General features: G+C 51.6%; 7 protein-coding genes and 1 non-coding gene across 8 annotated transcripts; 3 read left to right on the top strand and 5 right to left on the bottom strand.

Moving 5' to 3' along the window:
- Positions 1-193: 193 nt before the first annotated feature.
- On the bottom strand, positions 194-2,274 carry NCU09178 (hypothetical protein; the record flags this gene model as incomplete). Its single annotated transcript, XM_953995.2, has 5 exons — positions 194-706; positions 823-1,083; positions 1,522-1,655; positions 1,776-1,851; positions 1,926-2,274. 5 exons carry the CDS (start codon positions 2,272-2,274, stop codon positions 429-431), a joined length of 1,098 nt encoding a protein of 365 aa, XP_959088.2. The 3' UTR covers positions 194-428.
- A 1,886-nt stretch (positions 2,275-4,160) lies between these two features.
- On the bottom strand, positions 4,161-4,596 carry NCU16611 (hypothetical protein; the record flags this gene model as incomplete). The annotated part of the gene is made up of 2 exons (XM_011395711.1): positions 4,161-4,398; positions 4,496-4,596. 2 exons carry the CDS (start codon positions 4,594-4,596, stop codon positions 4,161-4,163), a joined length of 339 nt encoding a protein of 112 aa, XP_011394013.1.
- A 2,317-nt stretch (positions 4,597-6,913) lies between these two features.
- On the top strand, positions 6,914-7,881 carry NCU09177 (hypothetical protein; the record flags this gene model as incomplete). Its single annotated transcript, XM_953994.1, has 3 exons — positions 6,914-7,282; positions 7,383-7,745; positions 7,834-7,881. The coding sequence occupies 3 exons, from the start codon at positions 6,914-6,916 to the stop codon at positions 7,879-7,881; spliced, it is 780 nt and encodes a 259-aa protein (XP_959087.1).
- A 905-nt stretch (positions 7,882-8,786) lies between these two features.
- Positions 8,787-10,640, bottom strand: NCU09176 (hypothetical protein). Its single transcript, XM_953993.2, has 2 exons — positions 9,227-10,640; positions 8,787-9,141 (listed from the first exon to the last, which is right to left on the bottom strand). The coding sequence occupies exons 1-2, from the start codon at positions 10,237-10,239 to the stop codon at positions 9,027-9,029; spliced, it is 1,128 nt and encodes a 375-aa protein (XP_959086.2). The 5' UTR covers positions 10,240-10,640; the 3' UTR covers positions 8,787-9,026.
- An 888-nt stretch (positions 10,641-11,528) lies between these two features.
- On the bottom strand, positions 11,529-13,660 carry NCU09175 (GPI-anchored cell wall beta-1,3-endoglucanase EglC). Its single transcript, XM_953992.3, has one exon. It carries the CDS (start codon positions 13,086-13,088, stop codon positions 11,856-11,858), a length of 1,233 nt encoding a protein of 410 aa, XP_959085.1. The 5' UTR covers positions 13,089-13,660; the 3' UTR covers positions 11,529-11,855.
- Positions 13,661-14,705: 1,045 nt separating this feature from the next.
- On the top strand, positions 14,706-18,570 carry NCU09174 (hypothetical protein). The gene is made up of 3 exons (XM_953991.2): positions 14,706-16,388; positions 16,469-17,342; positions 17,419-18,570. Exons 1-3 carry the CDS (start codon positions 16,221-16,223, stop codon positions 18,123-18,125), a joined length of 1,749 nt encoding a protein of 582 aa, XP_959084.1. The 5' UTR covers positions 14,706-16,220; the 3' UTR covers positions 18,126-18,570.
- NCU15216 lies at positions 18,378-18,470 on the bottom strand. Its single transcript has one exon. It is a non-coding gene; the product is annotated as a tRNA-Asp (tRNA).
- Positions 18,571-19,137: 567 nt separating the features above from the next.
- On the top strand, positions 19,138-20,717 carry NCU09173 (hypothetical protein; the record flags this gene model as incomplete). The annotated part of the gene is made up of 2 exons (XM_953990.2): positions 19,138-19,668; positions 19,738-20,717. The coding sequence occupies exons 1-2, from the start codon at positions 19,164-19,166 to the stop codon at positions 20,715-20,717; spliced, it is 1,485 nt and encodes a 494-aa protein (XP_959083.1). The 5' UTR covers positions 19,138-19,163.
- Between the last annotated feature and the right edge of the window lie 1,285 nt (positions 20,718-22,002).

The following is a 22,002-nucleotide window of genomic DNA, read 5'->3' as shown; positions in this document are numbered from 1 at the left end:
ATTTTAACTTTGTAGCGCTGGGTGCTTTGCGGGGATGCCCCATGTCCATGCTCTCTCTATCACCCACTCTCCTAATGGCTTGGCAAACCTTGGTCAGGGCAGATGAGCCACAAATCGAACTTGGTCAATGGAACACAACATCTCAGCCTCAACCTAACAGCACCATTCTTGACGGCCTGATTAATGCATACTTGGCCATGCATGATTCTCTATGCAATATGCTTTGCAAAATAATTTGGCCAGGTATGGGTGTTCAAGAAGAAGAAAAACAAAAAAAAAAGCAACAGATGACATCCGCCCGATGGTTCTGTTTACTGAACATTGCACTTCTGTACCCTAACCCTTGGTCACCTACGCACCTCTGCCGCGTTCTCTGGCCTTGAGGTTAGGTACCCGTTGGGAAGGTGTCCATGCTCCTATCCTTCTCATCACTTGCCCCCATCATTCTCATCTTCATCTTCTTCCGTCTCTTTTTCCTCCTCCTCACTAGAACTCTCATCATCGCTCCCCGGGAACTTCCCCCTCTTTCCATCCGCAGCCCTATGTCTACCTATCGTACAACCCACATGTCCCTCACTGCCCAGTGCTTCGCAACAGGGGTAAACGAACCCATCAGGGTTTTCCCTTCGCATAATCTCAGTCTCTTGGACTCCTCGACGAGGCCATTCAATCCAACCGGGTGCGTCCGTATCTAATTCCATGTCGTCTAAGGAGAGTTCCATTCTTAGTCAAATGTCTGTCTATGCTATTGAGGTACGTAGGTACTGTTTTATGGGGAGTGGGTATTGAGGGCGATAATGCGCCCGTTGGAGGGTAGCTTACAAGGATGATACGAGCACGTTTCGGAGGTATCGCCCTCCTCAAAGAGTTCGTCGCATTGGATGCATATTTGCGCAGTGGCAGCCTTCTGTTTCTTTGAAGCATCATTCGACTCGCCACTGTTTTCTGCTGCTGTGGTCGCAGGTCTAAGTGGCAGCTTGGCCATGAGTGTCGCAATGCGTGACTTGAAGACGTCATCTGCTGTGAGAGCGCGGAGAACGGCGCGGACAGTGTCTTCGGGCGCCAAGGCGATAGCGTTCGAAGCTGCTCGTTGCTGAGCGTTGGTGAGTGTGGCGGAGGCATGAACGAAGACGGCAACCGAAGAAACGGAGAGGTAGTATTGGTGTTATATGGAATTGTCGTTGAAAGAGGAAAGACTTGTCAACATCTGGTGGTTGGTGGGACAGAGAGCCTCCAGTCTCCAGCTTGGAACCCGGGCAGTGAAGGGTGGTATCGTATCGATAGGCGGCTCGGGTGGCCCCACATCACTTGCACCCTTTTTACCCTAACCCTTGGTCGCCCATCTCGTCCAGTGTACAGGATCAAAGTCATTGAACGACAACATAACGCAAATCATTACCAATTGAGTGGTTCGTCCATCTCCTCAACTCCTTCATGTGTATCTCCCCGCCAATACTGCCACCAAACAATCCCTTGTCTTTGTAGGTCCTGAATCTCAACCAAACTATCACTTTCTGTCACTTGCCTCTTTCTCATCGCCGTCCTTCTCTTTACCCTCAACCCGTCCCTCCGGGTTATCATTATCCTCGTCCGTCTCTTCGTCGGCGTCGTCCTCCTCGCTAGAACTCTCCTTCACATCCCCGGGATACTTGGTCCTATTCCCATCCGTCGCCCGATGTCTCCCCATTGTGCATCCCCTATTTACCCTGCTTCTGCTTCCCTTTGTACCGCAGCAAGGGAAGACAAAGCCCTATGGGTTTTCCTTGCGGCAGAACGGAGTGTCCGCTATTTCCTCTGGAAAAATGGGCATCTCAAGCCAAGTCTCGTCGTCTTCGTCTAGTTCCATGTCAACTGTTGCACGTCGAAGTCGCGTTAGTCTCGCATCCCACACTTCCTGGACGGATCACTGGGTGTGTAAGACTTACACAGATGATGCTTGCACGTTACGCTCTTGTCTCCTTCTTCGAAGGGCTCGTCACATTGGATACAGATCTCCGTGCTGGGTGCCTTTCTCTTTCTTGATCCTGAAGCGCTTGTGGAGGCTTCAGCTGCCGTGGTGATGGCTTCGGGTCTAAGTGGGAGCTTTTTGTTGAACATAAGAGTCACGATTCGTGCCTTGTACTCGGCGTCTCCGCAGAGAGCTCGGAGAACAGTCCGGATGGTGGACTCGGGCGCTTCTTGGATGGCCATCATAAGGTAGACATTCTTGAGCTCCTCTGGGATTGGACGGCGAGGAGGAGCCGGAGCCGAAGCCGAAGCCGGAGCTGGAGGCATCTTGGGTCCGATGATTGCCGCTTTCAGGGGTAGGTATTTGGGGGTCGATTGGTTCTGGATATTTGGGAATGATTGGATGAGAAGATATTTACCCCCCAAAAAGTGCCGGGGTCTGGATTTGGAAGTGCGGAGATATTGGAGCAGTAACTTATAACATGCGTTCGTGGGCTCGGGAGGTTTGACTTGTTCGCAAGACTTGCATGAGGTAGCGAGGCGAGCCCTAACAGCGTACATTAGGGCTCGTGTCCTCGCAGACAACCCCGCGTGCCGCTGTATTGGTAAGAACGCCCCTCTTTGAAACCACGACAATGGTGAGTACCTATTCGGGCAACGCCGTTCCGAAGAGTCAATTTCTACCTCTAGATCGTGAGGCAAAGACATGAACGCCATCTCTCTTGGGGACCCAGTTTTCGGCTCTCTCCTTTCTCTCTTTGGCCTCTAACTCCTCAAGCGCTGCGAGTATACCGCTCTTGGTCTTCGAAGGCTGATACCTGCCCCGTTTCCCATCTGCAGCTTGGTGTTTTCTCATGAGTTAACCTCTCCGCACGCACCCAAAACTTACAGGTACGCACTTTTTGGGATCTGACAGCTGACATGTAAAATATGTTATTTTGGCTGTAAAAATCGTAATTTGTCATATCTCCAGGTGGATTAACCTAGCAAATCCCTGGTAAATGCCCTGTAAATCTTTATCTTTAGCGGGTTAGTAAATCTAATACCGCTAATCTGGTAATGTTTTTTATAGAGTTGAGGGGTTTAAGATAGTGCAACGGTAGGTAGAGTGTTGGTGTGACGGCGTGCAACTGGCTGTGTGAAAATAAAAAAGGGGAAAAGAAATAATTAGAGTATAGCGATGTTGCGTGTATTGAAAAGACGAAATTTTGCGGGTAAAAACGGGATCTATTGTGTCAGGTGTTATTAGCTGAACCGCCCCAGTTTTCTGGTGGGGGTGCGTACCTATAAGTTTTGGGTGCGTGCGGAGAGGTTAAGGGCGTGTTTGGCTCCCGTGAAATCGGGCTCTGAAGCGGATTTTCTGAACTATTCTTTAGAGGAACAGCACAGACCCTCCTGAACCGGATTTTGGCAGCAAATGCCAAGATTCTAAGTTCTACCCTGTTCCTCTTTAGAATAGTATTTTAGAGTCCTATTTAGTAGAAATTTGATTCTAAATTTCGAAATTCTACCTATCTTTAGGGTTAGGGTTATAAAATAAAAATTATTCTTAATATCTTTCATATACAACGACGATATATAACGACGATGTAATATTTGGCCGGTTTGGTATTTTGATTTTGTCGATTTTGTCGATTTTTGGTGACGATGAGGGTAGTTACGTAGTGGTTGAAAGTGTAAAATCTGATTTCAGAAAGCTATTTCAGCAATTCTATCGATTTTGAACAGTTTAGAATCGTTCAATTCGAAATTCAGAAGATTTACGTGATTTCATTGGCTGTTTTTACGAAGTGGAGCAAGAAATTTCAGAGTCGGTTTTTAGTGGGGATTTCAGAGCTAAAAATTTCAGAGTGTTTCCAAACACGGCTCTGAAAAAACGGCTCTGAAGACTTCAGAGCCCAATTTCACGGGAGCCAAACACGCCCTAACTCTTTCCCATCGTGCACCCCTTGTGAGCCCTTGACCCGGGATCTCCGCAGCAAGGAAAGGTGAAGCCATCGGGATTCAAATCACGGTTATTAGGAGTGTCTTCTATTTCCATATGTTCCGGCCAGTCGCACCATTTGTCATCGGAGTCGTCGAGTTCCATGGCATCTAGGTACAAGACGCAGGGCGGTATCAGTTCCACTGATCCATGAACCGGCTGGTCATAGGGACTCACATGGATGATGCCGACAGCTCAAGGACTCATCGCCCTGTTCAAAGGTACAGCCTCACTGAACGCAGATTTCCTGGTGCACCGCTTTCCGTTTCTTGGTGATGTTCTGTTCCACCTGCTCGTAGGTAACCGGAAGCTCTGAGAGCATCTTGCCTATCAGCCGCTTGTTGTCGTTATTGGCACAGAGTGCACGCAAGACACTGCGAACGGTAGAAGAAGGCGCGGTGGCAATTGCCGTAATGACCTCTTCATCCTTAAGGGTAGGCATGAGGAGCAACTTGAAAGCAAATGCGCTGGACCGCGTTAAGCTTTGAGGATTTCACGATGGTTTGTGGTCTGCCTGTCGGTGTAGAACCAAAATTCCTCTTTTCTTTGGCGGTGTGCACGGACCAGGACCATATCACCAAGAGAGTGACATTGCCAAGGCCCGCAACATGGCGATGCTGAACTGGAGTTGTGACGGGCCTCATATTCAGGAAGTTGAGATCCATACTTCTAATTGTAAAGATATTTGATGGATTTCCGAAAGACCCTTCAGGAAGACTCGAGATTCAAAGCCCACCACTTGACTCGAGCATCGGGCGGGAGACCACCAGTGTGAAAAAGTGCCGAGATATGGTCCATGCATTCTTCCACGAACAACCCTTGTAGTCAATCACGATGATGACTAGTAGCGTCTCCTTCATACATAACCCTCTGCCCAAGACCCGGCGACAAGCACCCAGCGCACTTACACCAGTGGCACTTTCCATTTTTGGTAAACCAGATCATTCCGTGCTCTCACTTTCGCAATTGGTTTCTAGGCAGGCGCGCATAATGGACAGCACTGGAAATTCAGACGCCTCCACCACCGACTATTTTCTCTTCGACACCAACATATTCATGGCGTCACCCAGACATGTTGTCTTACCACTATTCTCTTTCATCGTCGACCGCTTCCATAAAGGTTTGCGTGGCTTTTGGAGGCCAAAGATGTCCAGAAAGCCCTGCTAACTCGTTGGATGCATTTCCCCAGATGTGAACCTCTCGTCCTGGCCCCCGGCGGCCCCCGAATCTCGACCGGCGACCAGTCAATTTTTGTTCGGCGCCCACCTTCACACACGGACACCCAGCTGGGACCACGACTCTTTTCGCGCTACTTCTATCCCCTTGGGCAATGGACGGCGATACAACAGCGGCTCGCTGAATCATTTTGTCACACGTTGCCTATGATTGGGACTCGTCAAATTGTTGCCGCTAAGTTCGCCGACCAGACACTCTGTCATGCCGTAGTTTTGTAGACGACAAAGAGCCCTTCATCTTGCTGTCAGAGCACCTCTCCACACCCACAACTGCACGTTGCACCTTCATCAATCGACCTCGGCCATTTAGATTGATCGGTGCTGGGCCCAACCATGAGCTTCACAGACCAGCCAAGTTTGTTCGATATCCTGATGGCCCCATCATGAGACTTTGAAGCAGACAAGCAATGGGTAACCGGTCACGATTGCAGCAAGACTGACAAGGGCTAGAAGCAGGCTCCGCAACCCTCACACTTTCTTATCATCCCTGAATCTGACCGACATTCGGCAGTTCACGCCCACTTCTCCGCAGTCTCGAGCGCTCTCTCTGTTTATCACTCGACGCCATTCGGTGAGAAACACAAATCAACCCGACTCGGGCCCCAATACATATGCATCGTCAACAACAATACGGTCCCCTTGTTTCCAATAAGCCACCTGCAACAGAAAGCCAACGTCCTGATTCGCTCATCCGGACGCTGGTCAACAAGGCTGTATTCAGCTCCCTACGCCAAGATGTGATGGTGTCTGGCCATTGTATCTCACTGGTAGCGGTCGCAGCTGTCAACAATTTGCCAATACACCAATACATGGGTTATCAGCGGCAGTCTCCAATCACAAGAATTCGCACACCCCAATCACCCCAAACCGACTGCTGGCTCAGTTCCCGAGTTTGAGGACAGATCCAGGTCTTTGCGGTCGAGCAATGATCTGCTATTGACGTGTCCAGTGCACTACGCCCTGCCCTCCACAGAATGACGTACACTACGAGGTCAGGCTACGACGTACACCAGAGTAACGAGTCTGCCGTGTTGTATTAAAAGAGTCGCTAGCCGGTGGATCGGAGTGATTGACCTAGCTCGTCAACTTCAACGCTTGCACAACTGAACACGCGAATAACCATAATTCACGCTCACTTTCCGCGCTGCTGCAAATTATAAGCAGCTCATCCTGCCGAATTTCACATTATGTCTGCCCTTTATATCATCACTTTCCTCTTCATTATACCTACTGTACATGGAGGCGACGCGGAAACCCAGAACAACACTAGCACCCACGACACCCTCCGCAGCCATCGACACGATACGGATTTCCTCTCGACAGCGATTGCTCCACCATGGGTGGCTTCAGCCAACACTAGAGGCACTGGCGACATACTGTTTAGTTGCCTGCTTACGATGGTTGCTTGCATCTATACCGCAGTTCACCCCAGAATACCATCTCGGGAAGGGCAGCCATTACGAGGCCCGCTGTGGAAAACCCTTTGGTATAAATTTGCGGTATTGAAGGAGAAGATTGAAATGTGTCTGGAGTCATTGCTCGCCCCTGAAATAGTCCTATCCGCTGCAATGCGGGAGCGGGAATTTGCAAAGGCTCTCCAGACAGACTTGAAAAAGGTACAAGAGAGATCAGAGAAGGGAGAAACGAACCCGAACGAGGTGCGTGTCATATACGTGCATGCTTCCCACTTGTACTGTCTAAGTTGGTTGATAGCTGCTAACGTGTTCATCACATGGGTCAGATCACCATGGAATTCTGTTTCTTTGCTGTCATGGGTGGATTTCGTGTCTCAATTAAGGATATTCGCCCATCCGAGTCAGCTTACTTCCGGTCCTCTTACAACGGAGCTCTCCCAGAAGACCTTGCTCTATCACCAGATGGCATTCGCCTCCTTGCTCAGCTTGGACACTTGAATTTACTGCTCCCCCATGCTTCGGATGTCGAGGATAAAAACAAATCGAACGGTTTCCAGAAGTTACTGGTCATGGTGCAACTGTCTTGGATGCTGCTCCAGTGCATCTTTCGGGGAAACCAGAAGCTGCCGATATCGCTTTTGGAAATTCATACATTCGGACACGCTTATTTTGCATTGTTGTTGTATATTGCGTGGTTTTCTGTGAGTTGTGTTTTTCCTTTTTTCGCAGCTGATACTTGGTTTTCATGCATTCCTTCTTCCTTGCTGGTATTGTTCCATCATCTGACCTCGGTTGTCACAGAAACCCGCCGATATTTCGCACCCAATTAATATTCCTACAGATGCCTTTGCGGATGCGCTTGCTCTGATGGTCCAAGAACAGTTTTGTGAGGCGCAGAATATCATGACATGCTTATACCCGCAACGAACACACGAAAACGAGTTGTCAATGCTCGCGGTCAGGGCGGATCCCGAAACCATGCCCCCCTCCGATGAAAGGGATTCCCCGAGCTTGATACATTTCAAGGACTCTGAGGGGGAACTTAAAAAGGTCACTTGGATCGCACCTACAGATACTTTCTCGGAACTTTGCATCACTGGCGACGAGGCGGACGGAGTCGCGCTTCCTTGCGGTATGAGCTACGCCAAGATGTTTCGTTTGCCGGTAAGATACACTGGATTGCCATCGTTTCAAAGGGCATGTGCAGTCAGATGTATGACCTTTGCAAGACGCAGAATCTTTTTTTCGCCAGACGATAAAGTCAGAGCGGCAAGAGTCATCAGACACATTACTCTGCTGAAAGGAAGCCCCATCAAAACCCCCGAGCCATATGTAGACTGCAAGGAGGTGAATCCAAACCATAGGCGTTGTCGATACCCCGAAGGACTTTACCGCACCGCCTTCTATTACAATCCTCGGATTGAGACGTTGATACCTCCTGAACGCCCCCCGCATTGCGACCCAGAGACCAACGTGACCTACGAACACGATCGAGATGCAATAAAGAGCGATTTCATGATGGACCACAACCGCCGTTTGGTTCCACTTACCAAAAGCATGGTACTAAATATCACCCAGTACATGCGGGCAGACTTAGACTACGACGAAGTCCACAATCCTTTCATCTTCTTCGATATGTTTCCCGTTCCCTTTTTCTTTCTCATTAATGGCGGGATCCACTTAACTGCTTGGAATTTCATTTTCCCGACTCAAATCGAGGGAATCTTATGGAAGGTGAGCAGTCTGATTATGGCAGCTCTCTTGACTGCAGGCAGTGGCTGCTTGAACTTGGTATTTATTCTCTTCAGATGTTTGGAACGTTGTTTCGGAATCAGATTTGGCGGTAGAATGGAGATGTGTGTCGAAAGTGGAAGCACCCTTATTCTAAACTCTGAAACAAAAATGCTCTGGTACTTTAGCAGAGCATACCAGCGAGTCGGGAAGGTTCTTTGGCTGGCTATGAGCGTAGCATTCGTGGCTGCCAGGGTTTACCTTATCGTGGAGTCGTTCATCAGCCTTCGACACATGCCATACGGCGTCTTTGTCATGCCCAGCTGGTTGGAGGTGCTGCCACATCTATGAGACGGCTCAACCGAATGTTCTTGGCAGCCGTGGACAGAGGGTTCGAAGGGATGACAGGGAACGGGAAGACATTTCAAGACATCAACCAGCCTGTTTCCATGCCGTTTGTCTTATCACGATGGGTTGGGTACAGTAGTCCAATGTAAATTGTCACATGAATATACCTTTTTCTACCATATCTTACAACCACCTTCAGTGTACCACTTTTGTCGATAATCTGAAACACACCAATCTAGAATGAGAAGAAAAAAAGAAAAAGAAAAAAAAAACGCACACACATCTAAAACGTCCGTCTAATAGTCTAAGATTTCGACACCAAAACAATACCCCTCCAACAGCACTCTCATGGAGGACAGACACTCCTTATACTTCAGGCCTAGGCTGTCTTCCGCTCAACCCGCTCGTCCCGTCGACATCCTTTCCTGCTTTTCTCGCCTGCTTGATCTCCTCCCGCTTCCAAGACTGCTGCATCTTTTTTCTGTATCGACACCATTTCCGTTAGTGCTGTCTTCATCATTTCGTTTCATGCCAGAGGTGGGAAAAAAAAAAAAAAAAGGACTTACCTCTCCAAATCAGCCTCCGAAGGCTCCAAACTGACCTCCCCTCTCACCCGTCCATGCCTCTCACCACTAGCCTCCCTCTGACTCGCGCTCCCCATCCTTTCTCTTCCATGGTGATCACTCCCCGCTTCTCCCTCTTTTTCTCCTTCTTTTTCTCCTTCTCCTTCTCCTTCTCCTCCTTCTCCCAATTGCGCCAAACTCAAGTTCGGTCTTTTCCCCTGTTCCTCTCCCTGCGCCATCGACTCCCGTCTCTTGGTATTGGTATTGGTATTCCTCTTTCTCGCCTGCCCCTCCACAGCACGCGCCACCTCCCCTTCTCCATACGGCGCCATCTGTTCTCCTTCCGTCTTTACCTCACCCTGCTGCTGCATGTTCTCTCCTTTAGCCAGTGGATGACCTCTGGAGGAAACCATCCCATTCAATGCCGTACTACTATTGTTCCGTGACCCAGACAAGGAAACGTACTGCGTCTCCCTTGCCTCGCGAGGATTGGCTGGTCCGGAACCACCAATGATTCCGCGCGAGGAACCCCATGCGCCGGCACCGCTTGCGCCCATGGCTGCAGTAGCGGAAGTGGCAGTGGCAGTGGCAGCGAGGTTACTTCGCAGTTCGGCGGTGGGGAGTTGGGATTGGGCGTTGGTGGGACGGCGGTAGGACATGTAGTCACCGCCGGAAGCAGAGGCAGAGGAAGCGCCGCCGTAGGGGTCCGAGGTTAAAGGGGTGTCGGAGACGGCGTGTTCGGAGAGCATGCGGATTGGGCCGCGGGGCGGGACTGGGTAGCCTCCCGAGACGGAAAGGCTGGAGAGGCTGGAGAGGCTGGGAAGGGTGCCGCTGACGGGCGTGCCGGGGGCGGAGTTGAGAGGGGTTCCGGCTTTGGAGGTGGGGAGGGTGTAGTGAGGGGACATGGACATGGTGATGGTGGGCTTCAAATTGGAGGATGGGGTGGCGGTGCCGCCGTGTCGGTAGCCTTCGGATTTGGGGGGTTGAGGGCGTTCGGTTGGTTGTTGGGCTGACATTTTGGGGATTTGTCTGTCTGTCTGGTATGGAGCTTCGTGGCTCTGGTGGGTATTGTGTGTGTGGTATACGATAGATGGATGGAGATGTCCGAACTAGGAAATCTTTAGGTTGGTAGTGGTGTTGTTGTTCTTTCTGGATGTGGATTCAGTTTCCAGCGAAAAATGGACGGATAGATGCGTTGGGAAAGGTAAGAGAGAGATCGATGGTTCAAAAAGGAAAACACAAATTAAAAAACTTTGCAGGAGGATCTCGATTGCCAATATTTATCTTGCAGACTTGGCAACAAACGACAAGCGCATAAGAACCAAACTTGTTGATGTAAAGGTTTTTTTTGTTGATCATCAATCCCCGGGGGCGGTAGGTAGCGTAGGTAGGTTGGTGTCGGCAGGGTCTCGGGAGGAGGTGCCAGGACTGGACCCTACAGCTACTTACCTATGATGTAGGTCAATGACGTAACCGGGCCCAGGTGATACGCTGGATGACGGAGTTGCTGCCGGCGCCGCTGCAGTGGTCGGGTTTGCACCTAACCGAACCACTATCAGTTCGCCTAGAAGTGTAGTAGCCAAGCTGTTAGTAAAACCGACAACACCTAACAGACCCTACCTACCCTGTTAGGTCCTTTTTAATCGTGCAGCCACCACCACCTCACCACCCAACCGACGGGAGCGCATCCCGTCCATCCCTCCTCGGCTTTGCTTTGAGTGTCAAGTTTCAGCACACCACACCTCACCACACCACACCCTCCCTGCCTCCCTGCCTCCCTGCCTCCCTGCTGTGCTGTGCTCTCCTGCCATCGATTGATCTATGCTTGCATTTAACCTGATCACCTCCCCCCCCCCCTACCCCCCGGGACCCTAGGTAGGCAGCCCGGTTAAATTCGCAAACAACGGACATCTGACCGTCCCCCTCCCGTAGTACAAAAAAGATGGGCAGCTCTCCACTGTTTGTTTCGTTATTGGATTTTAGTCGAGATGATCGTCCTAGTGTAATCGCCAACATCATTTGTGTGTGAAGCGTTGGCTGGCGGACAGCCACTGGGCACTGACAAGCCCAGCCACGCCGGGGGGCGAGCCACTGATGAAAGGGATGAAAGCAAAGCAGCTGACGCTTTCTTGTGACTGATAGGCGCTGCGTTGCGTTGTTGCGGGCGGAGCGGCGGCGGCAGAACGGCAGAGCGGCAACACCGGGGGTCCATCCGTTTGGCAATTGGACTCAGCTTGGCGCCGGGAACGAATGGAGCTAGTGGTTCCAAGGTGAATCACCTTGTTTGTCATTCAGTTCATTGATGTGGTAAAGTATCACGAATGTAGGACGAGATCTTTATTGCTGATTGACGACTGGATGCATTCATTGTCTCTACAGATGTTTACAAGCTACGACAAGCTACAGCAAATAGCAGATGCAAGCGCATACATGTCCAACATCACCAGCAAACAGACAAACAGACACAAGACACACAAGACATGATAACCAACTTGGCAATCGCCTTTCTCTATTTGTTGTCGACCTAACTAACATGACCTGACCTAGCCCAGTTATATGCAATCCCAACTTTAACTTCAGTTCCCTGACACATTCCATCTATATCATTTGTTGACATCAATCACCTCTTTCCTTAAAGCATAGCAAAGACACCAACAAGAAGGGTCATGCCAGCCACGGCAGCGGCCGACACGCCCTTGACGGAGGTAGCAGAGCCAGTAGCAACCGCGGTCTCAGCAGGGGCGGTAACAGTAGCAGGCTCGGAAGAAGAGGCAGTGCCGGAGGAAGCGGAGCCCGAGGAGCCGGAGCCAGAAGAGCCAGACTCCATGCTAGAAGGAGACGAGACACCGGTGCCGGTGGCAGAAGAGGTGGCAGAAGCGCTGGAAGAAGAGCCCTTGGGGGTGGTCTTGAAGGTCTTGGGGCAGGTGAGGTCGAAGTGGGGGGTGGTGGAGAGGTTGTCGGTGATAGCGAACTTCATCTCGTTGTCCGGGTTCGAGTCACGGAGGTTGTACCAGAAAGTGGGGACCTTGCCGAACAGCTTGCGGCAGCCAACCTCCTGCCAGTAGTACTGCTGGTTCTTGATGGTAGCCGCGGCCTGGTCCCACGTCTGGCCGACGTAGGGCCAGCCCGTCTCGGTAACCCAGATGGGCTTGCCGCCGACGGCGCCCTCAATAGCATCGTAGGCGCGGTCGAAGAGGTATCCAGAGTTCTCAATGTTGTTGCCCTTGCCGTTCTCGTAGTAGGGGTACTCGTCGACACCGACCCAGTCGACCGCGTCGATGACGGGCTTGTTGGTACCGTTGGTCCAGGCGTCCCACGTGTCGACGTGGCCGATGGGCACGTTGGCAATGGCGGTGCCCTGGAAGGCCTTCTTCCAGTCGGCGATGAACTTGACGAGCTCGGCGGGGCCCGCGCCGACACCCGACTTGTTCTGGATGCCCGTGACGGAGACACGGTACAGGTCCTCGGAACCGATGGAGGCGCCGATGATGAGGTCCGTCAGCTTCTTGCCGTACTTGGCAATACCGTTCTGGAGAGCCTTGATCTCGGGCTCGATGGTGTTGGTGCCCGAGGCCCAGACACCCAGCAGGATCTTGGTGTTGGTCTCGATGGCGGCCTCAAAGGCCTCAATGGGCTCCGAGGTTTGCGAGTAGGCCTGGATGTTGGTGTAGAGACGGACGGCGTTGAAGACGCCAGGGGAGTTCTTGAGGTTCTGGGCCGTGGTGAACTCTTGCACCCAGTCCTTCTTGAACTTGGCTTCGCGGCTGGGGAGCGTGTTACCCGAGTTGAAGCCGAGGTAGGCCTCGGCGGATACGCCGGAAGCGAGGAGGGCGGCGGCGCCGGCGAGGAGTTCGGTAGCGCGCATGGTGTGTGGTTTATGTATAATCAATCGAAGGTGCTCGAGAGGGCTGTTGTTTTAATTCGGGGGGGGGAAAGAGTGGCGGTTCGTATATTATTATATCCAGACAATATAACGAATGTCTGTCCTACAAGGACTGGTCTGATGCTGGATGGATAGTTGGGGAATTGGAAGAGGAAAAAGATGGGATGGAAGGAAGGGGGAAGAAGGGTAAAAATGCAAGATGAAGATGGAGCGAGTGGTAAAAAGAAAAGAAAAAAGAAACGAACAAAGACAGAGACAAGGACCCCGGATCCCTTCACTTCAGCTGAAGATGCATCCACCCACACACATCACACTGCAGGCAGTTGACGGGCAAAACGCAGGAACAGGACGCAAGACGGAACAGGAGAAACAGCAATTGGCACTGTGCTGCGGCCCTGGAACCTGAACTGAACCGGCAGCAACTGGAATGGTCACGGAAGCAAAAAGGCACTTCGATTGGAAGAATGGAACATGACTGTGGGGAACTGCCCTGTGGGTCAACCAATGGGCCGAAATTACCAGTACGCAAGGGGCCCTGTTTGTTGTGGTTGTTGTTGTTGTTGGTGTTGTGGTTGTTCGCTCCAGGTCATCGGTCATCGCTGGAGAGAGGAACTGAACTGCCCGATCTGAACTGGACTTTCTCAGGGGATCTTGGGTTGTCGGTGTTCCCTTCGTCGAGTACCGTTCGTTCTCAGTAACTGAGTGACTTGGAATGAATTCATTCAGGGGCGGCTATGGGCCATCTGATTGGGTCGTTTCCTGGTCCGTAAATCTGACACAGCCACGCCGTCTTGGCACCCCATAACACCCCCATAGCACCCCATACCCGTAAGGTAATGGCGCTCCTCCACTGGCCCGCCCGGCAGTGGCCTCCTGATGGCGCACCCCACCGATCGTCCTTTCGCTTTTTGGCGTCTAATCGAAAACACGAGCCTGATCCTGAATCTTGGGGGTCTGCTGCGAGTCCAGACTGTGCACTAGTGTCAACGAAGTCCCAAGTGAGTTCACTGATGATGGTGACCCCTATGTTGGTTTGGTTCATCCCGTGATGGTCACTAGCTTGAGTCGATGTCTTGGGCGGTTATACCCGTTCGTACATGTACGCAGTAGTAGTGTATGTAGTGTACTAGGCTCCATGGAAGGAAAGAAGCGGTGCCAGGACACAAAGGGGGAAAAGAAGAACTAAAAACCAAGACCCGAACCAGCAGAACGAGATGAAGAGGTTTCTGCTTTGTTCGTATTCGAAGAAGTAGACCCGGACCCCCTTCACCTCCGTCATCACGCACCAAAAAGTCAAGCAAGGACAGGACATTGGAAAACCAGGCCCGAACTCCAACCGAACTCCAGTCCAATCCAATCCAATCCAGCTCCAGAGATCCACTGCAGTCACGGGCAGGGCCTGAGATGCTCCCCCCCGGCCTGCCGGCGTCGGGAGAGCCTAGCGTCCGGTAGAGACCAGAAACCTTGCAACTTTCCATTTCCCAGTGCTACAAAAATAGTGCTTGCTGTGGATATTGCCTGGCTTGTAGAGGTATCCCTGGTCTGTGCTTCCACTTCTTCCATCTCAGCTTCGATTCGAGCCTTTTTTTTTTCTTCGGATGCGAAAAGCCGGTCGGGGGTTCCAGGTCCATGAAACAAATCTCCTCTTGTCTCCTTAAAAATCCGTTGTCTTGGCTTTCGTTCTTTCGGTCAACGTTCTTTTGGTCAATTGTGTTATTTGACGGCTTCCTTCGTCAACACTTTCTGTTGTTGATGTCGTTGTCGTCGTTGTCCTACGTCTCAATGCTGCAACATTGATGGCTGATGCTGGACTACTTCTACACATGCGCTGCGATGCATTTAGTCACTGATGCAGGTCCAGACGACGGACGACGGACGACAATGAGCAAAAAGGAAACAACAACAACAAAAAAAAAAAAAAAAAAAAAAAAAAAAAAAAAAAAAAAAAAAGACAAAAAAAATTCAATCAGAGCAACCAACAAATGGGATGTAGGACTGCCTGCCGCCGCCGGGAATGCGTGCATCAAAGCCAACACAATGCGTTACTATTTCCAGAAGTCGACAAAACCACTCAATTGACGACGGATGTGGTGCGACGATGAATCAATCAGTCACTGGCTCAGAATGCAGGCCTTTCCTGAATTTACTGCCAACATGTTTGGACGACCAATCAATTCAAGCAAAACTCCCCCTTTTCGGTTTCAGTACAGTTCGTTGAGCGAGTACAAAAGTTACAAGGTGCCGCGATAGACTGGAGCATATCATCCGTATAAGAGAGCATTACCACGGTTCCAAGATGTGTGTCAATGAGTACCTCTAAGTAAGGACTTGCAGTCGGTGTATTTGTCTTTGATGGAAATCGAGGTCGATCTTGATGCCGTCCTGGTTGGTAAAGTTCACAAACACCGACAAACAACAACAACAATCAAAATCAGCCCTATCAGCATTGCCTCTCCACCTGCTGTGCAGTTGGCAGCTTTGGAGACAGCTGTACCCCATCGCATCGTTTTGTTTTGACGTTGAACCTGTCGATGCACTGCAGTGCAGTACTGGCACTTCTCCTCCCATTCTGCATTCTTCGTTGGCTACCAAAACCTGCCTGCACACTGCATGAATCTCGGTCGGTCGGTCGCGACATCCATTGGCGATGCGCGACCCAATAAAACGAACGATGCGAAATCAATCAAGAAAGACCAGACCACTGATGAATCCCAAAACAATGTGCGACGACGAGTAAAAAAAGCGGCCCTACAAGCCCTATCCCCTCATTCCTCCTATGGCTTCCCCTCCGCTGTCGAATGGCCTCACCCACCTACATGGGACGAGAATGTGGTTCGTGGTGTGACCGTGACGGTGGCGTGTCGTCATCAGACCACCCACCAACTCACCCCGACGAAAGATACCACCACCCAATGGAACATTCAGCTGCCTTATACGTATCGAGCTCGCAACCCGGGAGCTTCTAGAATATTGCATACATTGCCTTGTGAAATAAATAAAGATGGGGATAGAACCGCGATGCTTTTACAAAAGGGTAGATATTTGGAGTAACCAAGCACGACTGATTGTCAGACATACCTGTACAGCAACAACGACGATTGAACATACATCACCATGGGCGAAGAAACTACCTCTAGAGGTAACGATACCGATTCCGCTGAATTGACGCCGCCGTCCGAGTTCCTTGCGCCATGTCCCAAATTCCGGGTCTTGGTCCTGGGAAACCCCGAGTCAACCAAGCAGGAGCTGTTTTCGCGCGTGTTTGGTGTTGATCTTGAAAAGGTTCGTCTTTTGTCCCGTCACATTCCCACCTCAATTATCATTAATCACCAACTAACCCCAACTCGCTGTTACTTCCACAGAAACTAGTCTCCGACGCCTTCTCCGCCACCCACGACATCAACCACCCCCTCGACCTCCAAGGCCAAAACAAGCGCGTCGAAATCTTTTCCTCCCCCAACTTCTTCTTCCCCCCTCCCCCCCCTCCCGAATCAGGCGAAGACGGTAGTGGTGACCCGTCGTACATCCTCGCCTACGCCACCCTCCGCATCGTCACCGACTTCATCAAGGCCCACACCTCTTCTGATACCGACGCCCCGCTCCACGCAATCTGGTACTGCGTCTCGTCCGCCGACCCCGACCGCCCGATATCGGCCGTCGAGCAGTACTTTTTCGACCACCTCTCGGGCATCGTACCGCGCCATATCCCCGTGTTGTTGCTGTTTACCAAGTACGATGAGTTCGTCAGTCAGGTGCAGATGGACTGGATCAAGTCTGCGCAGGAAAAGGGCATGTCGAAGGTGGCTGTGGCGCACATCTTGCGGGACTTGGTATATAAGCGGTTTGAAGATACCATTGGGAAGAAGTGGGGACAGCTTTTGAAGAGCGTGGATAGCGGGTTGGTGTTGGAGCAGGCGAGGAGGGATAGTGGGTTTGGGTATAGTTTTGGGTTTGGGTATGGCGGCTCGGATCGGAAGGATGTGTTGCATTTAGATGATGGGGGGGTTGAAGAAGGTGGGAAGAAAAGGGAGGTGGTGAGGGTGCTGGTGGGCGGAGGGGGAGAGTCGGAGCAGGATTGGGGAGGGGAGCCGGCGTGGGGAGAGGAGTTGGCGGGGGTGGAGGAAGGGGGGTATGGAGAGTTGGTCAAGAGGACGTTGGACGGGTTGAAGGAGTCCAAGGAGGTGAGGAGGGCGTTTGCGGCTGCGCAGAGGTGCTCGGCTGGTGTTTCGAGCGAGTGTGAGTATTCCCCAAATCCAATCTGGATAATCGAAAAAAAAAGAAAGGAAGTGCTAATGGAATCGAACGAAAAAAGTCGCAGCAGAACTGGCATCCACCTACTTTGACGTCGACACCGGACACGCCCGCAAGCTCCACGGCGTCGACGTGCGCGACATCATGCCCGACTTCTACGCCAAAGCCGTCCAGCTCTTCAACCTGCGCGACGTCTCGGCCGTGCTCGAGGACCCCAACCTCCTGGTGCGCATCCTCGAAGCCACCTTTGGCGTGGACCAGCGCATCCTCGTCGACGACTCCCTCTCGCACTCCTCCACCGAACCCAGCATCTTCCTCGGCCTCTCCCCGCACGAGCGCGCCGTCCTGCTGGCCCAAGGCATGGCGGCCGTCATCCTGTTCCTACACAAGCTCGCTGACGTGCAATGGCCCCATCGCGACAACAGTCGTGGCGTCTTGCCGCCCGCCACCATAACCGCTAAGGACGTGCAGCGCGTCATTGACGAGATTGAGCGGGGGACTGAGAAGCGGGAGTTGTTAGAGGAGATTGAGAGCAGTCCGATTTTCACGAGCTGTCGGATGCGCAAAGAGGTGGCGGATTTGATTTACGGGGCCGTGGAAAAGGCGGATAAAGGCGCGGCGTCGCATTATACACGGGAGGCGAGGGGCAAGGGCACGGTCATGGTGGATGATTCGGATTTGCAGGAGATCAGCCTGTCGTTTGTGAATGATAAGGGACCCGATGATATGGTGCTGCCGAATGGGTTGAGGATATTGCCGTTGAACTGACGGATGGAATTTGGAAAAAGGACTGGCATCGAATGGTGCAATTGGAAAAGGTTTGGTTGGATGTCATGATTGGAAACATAATTGGGGAAGGCGTTTGGGGGATCGATCGAGTGGTTTGTTCGAATGATGAAGTGACAATATTCAACTGAAACAGGGTCAAAAAGGTGAAGACGACTTCGTTGTTTTCAGAAAAAAAAGGACCATCATCAAATCAGGATCGAGTGACAGGTAGAAAAACGAAAAAAAGAAGGTCTCTCCCGCCGGGAATTGAACCCGGGTCTCGAGCGAATCGAACTGATGTTCAAGCTTGACAAGCTCACATACTGACCACTATACTACGGAAGACTCGCAGGTGTGTGCACCTGCCGTAGCTAATTGTTGCAAGGGAGCCCAGCCGGTGCCCCTATATGTCTGTACTGAGCCAATCCAATTTCCCGTTCTAGTACCTCCCAGGCATCTTGGCACTCTCAACGTCCTTATGTTAAACAAGATCCGATATTCAGCGACTCTCCAACTGTTCTAAGAAGTTGACATTAACAATATCTTCCAAATGTCTACTCACATCTGCATGGTATTCAGAATCATTTCCAGATCGAGAAGTCCTCTTATCTCTGGGTACCTTATCATGCAACGCTATCAACCCCTCATTCCCGTCTCTTCTTTCAAGTATAGAGCTATCTTATCGGCACCCGTATCTCATCACTTACACGCAAGAATCCCCCGGATCGGTTCCCCAATCGTGGTCTAGGTTGGTCGCACAAAAAGACCAATATCGGTAGGGATGAACCGGAACGACATATGATAGGTCTGGGAGAACCCATGATGTACTTGCCGCAGCTGAACATTGAGGGTTCGGGATGTTGCTGGGTGGTTGATGGCGATACACTGATACAGCATGGCTTGGCGGCATTGCGGGGTGGACGACATGGCTGAAGGTCACCGAGATATATATATCTTAGGTACCTACTGATGGCCTCACCGTCTGGCTACAACACCAAACAGTCCATCACTTCCGACGTCTTCGACACCTCTGATACCATGTTGTTTACTCAGACTTTTGGCGTCTCGACAGCCCATATCTCAGTGGCAGGCGTCATTGTCTGTCTGATCCTCTTCACGCTACAACGCTTTTTGACTCTACGTCTACGACGAACAGGGAGGGAGCGAAAGGCTAGCATCGCAATCAGCAAAGAGAAAGACAAAGTCAAGACAGATCTTCCATACCTCTTACAATTTCCTCCTTCAAGACGACATGTCCTCGCTACGCTTCCAGGATTTGAAAAGGTGGATGTCCAAGCCATCACACCTGAGATGCTCAAGTCTCAAGCATTACCAACAGTCACGACCCCCGACTTTGACAAGGATGGCTTCTACACGCCTACCGGTTTCTCAACACAGGACATCAAGGCACTCGGACGCTTCCCCGACTATGCTGCCCTGAGCGGTGTCCGCGATCCGAACCCCGTTCCGGAAACCTGGGACATCACCAAAGCCAAGTTTCGGCCTTATCGACCTTTTCGCTGGGGGTATCATCAGCACATGGGTTAGTCTTCCCCCGTTTCCCTTCCAACCCCCCTCCCTCGACCACATTCCACTGACAAGACACTTGAAGCCCTCATGAAATACGATCCAGACTGGTGGGTCGAGCTCACCTCTTCTTACCACACCACCATGGCCACCCGCCGCGCCTTACTCGCCCAACACGGCTCCAAGATCTTTTTCCAAAACCCATGCGCCTCGCACGCCAGCCGCGAACTAATGGAGATGGTCCTTTCTTTCTTGTGCAACCGATACCCGCAGCATTTTTCCCTATCATCCGATCAAACCCTCTTCCACAACCACCTCCTCTGCACCACCACCCATCTCTTACAAACCGACCCGCTGCAAGTCTTATTTGATAACGTCCCTGAAGACTACGCAATCATGATGCGCAACGAGACCGACGGCCTCTATTACCTCCGCGCCGCTATCGTCTGTTCCAGCGTGGGATGGTACGCCTCTCAACACCGCGACGCCCCGCTCAAGTCCATCCACACGCATGTACCGGACTATGAATCCAAGATGGCGTTCTCCATGGATCGGTGGTTCAGCAAGTTATCGACCGAATCCCCCGTCAGCCGCTGCTCGTGGGGTCTAGAGGACTGGGAAGCGTTCCATACGTCGCCTGATCCTGACAGATCTGTTTCGGGGGACACCATGGAATGGACGCGTTCAGCATTCAAGGGCAGGGAAGACGAGGTGACGGTCAAGGATATCAAGCTGCGGTGTGATGCGCAGACGTTGAGGAGGATGCCGGTCAGTGGAGCCGTGGTGTTTAATTTCAAGGCCATCTTTTGGGACTTGGAGGAGCTGAGGGAGGAGAAGTACGTGCCGCGGTTGTTGGCGAAGGTGTTGAAGGAGGGGAAAAGGGAGTTGATGGAGTATAAGTGCGAGGAACATGTGAGGCAGGTGGCCGTGAGGGCTTGTGAGCAATGGGCGGAGGAGCAGGTTGAAAAGGGGTGGGTGTCGAGGGAGTGGGAGGTCGGGACCCTGGAGGAGAGCCCGTTTTTCCCGGGGTGGGAGGGGAAGTGGAGGGGGGAGCAGGGCTTTTAGACTAGTGCTGTACAATACTACTGGTACAGTAGGTACGTGCCCTGGAAGGGGTAAGAGGTACCTACCCTAGAGGTAATAGATGTGCGCAGATGTGGCGGTTAAGATGACATGTAGCGTTTGCAGGATAATGTATGTATGAGTGACTTTCAAGCTTAGCACTTATTGCTGGGTATGTGTGGTGGGGAACATGGAAGCAGCGGGTAAGAACAGAGGACGGAACCTGGAGGCCCGCGTTGAAGACCGACGAATACTATTCGATTTCTTCCTCGTACATCATTCTGTGATAAGGTACTGCCATTTAATTGACTAACTCCCCATTCCAGAGAAAAATGATTGCGAACATGGAGGCCAGCACGACCCAGGATTAGGCACTTGGACCTAGGCGCCGCGAGCCTGCGACCTGCCTCGCACAAGTAAAAGGTCTCAATCCCGTCTCCACGGCCAAAACTACCTAGGGTACAAATATGGACTAACAGAATGTCTGCAGGACTCCACGATGGGCCTTTCACAAGGCGAGAGATCGCGACAACCTACTGCCAGACATCCAGATCCCGTCCCCGAATACGACTACCATTCGCAAGGAAGCAAACGACACTGTTCGCTACGATTTTATGCCCTCCCCACCTGACCAACGCTCCTGATTACGAAGCTGTTTCGTACCAAAGGGTCAGCCCCGAGTTGTCGTGCTCCTTTGCCATCGGCGATACCTTCCTCCGACACACAGAGTACTTTCGCCATACTGAGCGATGCTTGTCTTCAACCAGAGGAAGTGGGAAACATCCGGGACCTCTGGATTGACTTCGTCCGTATTAGCCAGAGCGACATCCATCTAGGAGCTGCCAAGATCATCGTATACCTCGGTCATGCTTCTGACCCGGAGACCGTCCTACTGTACAGCGGGGAATACATCGACTGGCATCTTGTCGTTTCCGTCATCAATCATCTGGTCACGAGGCATCTCTTCCACGCACTCGACAAGACACACCACGCCATGGTCGTGTTGAGGTTGAACTGTATGTTTTTTTTCCGGTACCTTCAGAACCTCCAGTCAGAGACGTCGAGACTTCCCCTGGTATGAACAAGACAAAGTCGACGCCTTTCTCAGCCTTAGCTGTCATGCGATCCGTCCCCACCTTCAACCCAACCACAAGCACAGTGTCGGCCAAATATATCAGCGGACCACCATTTGCAGTCTGGCACAAGGCAGCCTTGCTCCCCTGAGCGTTGCAGGTCTGGCAAACCGCAAGCTTCACGGCTCCATAATCCCAGACCCGCCTTCATGGGT

This window comes from Neurospora crassa, linkage group III, assembly GCF_000182925.2.
Source record: "Neurospora crassa OR74A linkage group III, whole genome shotgun sequence".
NCBI lineage: Eukaryota > Fungi > Ascomycota > Sordariomycetes > Sordariales > Sordariaceae > Neurospora > Neurospora crassa.
The sequence above is the reverse complement of the archived record's forward strand: the minus strand, read 5'-3'. Positions and strand labels throughout refer to the sequence as shown.

What these genes read in the sequence shown, in the direction of transcription:
- NCU09175 (XM_953992.3), bottom strand. Translation starts at nt 13,088, where the DNA reads ATGCGCGCTACCGAACTCCTCGCCGGCGCCGCCGCCCTCCTCGCTTCC.
- NCU09174 (XM_953991.2), top strand. Translation starts at nt 16,221, where the DNA reads ATGGGCGAAGAAACTACCTCTAGAGGTAACGATACCGATTCCGCTGAA. An exon ending in TTGGTGTTGATCTTGAAAAG is followed by an intron (nt 16,389 to 16,468) that starts GTTCGTCTTTTG and finishes TTACTTCCACAG; the next exon opens with AAACTAGTCTCCGACGCCTT. An exon ending in GGCTGGTGTTTCGAGCGAGT is followed by an intron (nt 17,343 to 17,418) that starts GTGAGTATTCCC and finishes GAACGAAAAAAG; the next exon opens with TCGCAGCAGAACTGGCATCC.
- NCU09176 (XM_953993.2), bottom strand. Translation starts at nt 10,239, where the DNA reads ATGTCAGCCCAACAACCAACCGAACGCCCTCAACCCCCCAAATCCGAA. An exon ending in TCGGAGGCTGATTTGGAGAG is followed by an intron (nt 9,142 to 9,226) that starts GTAAGTCCTTTT and finishes GTGTCGATACAG; the next exon opens with AAAAAAGATGCAGCAGTCTT.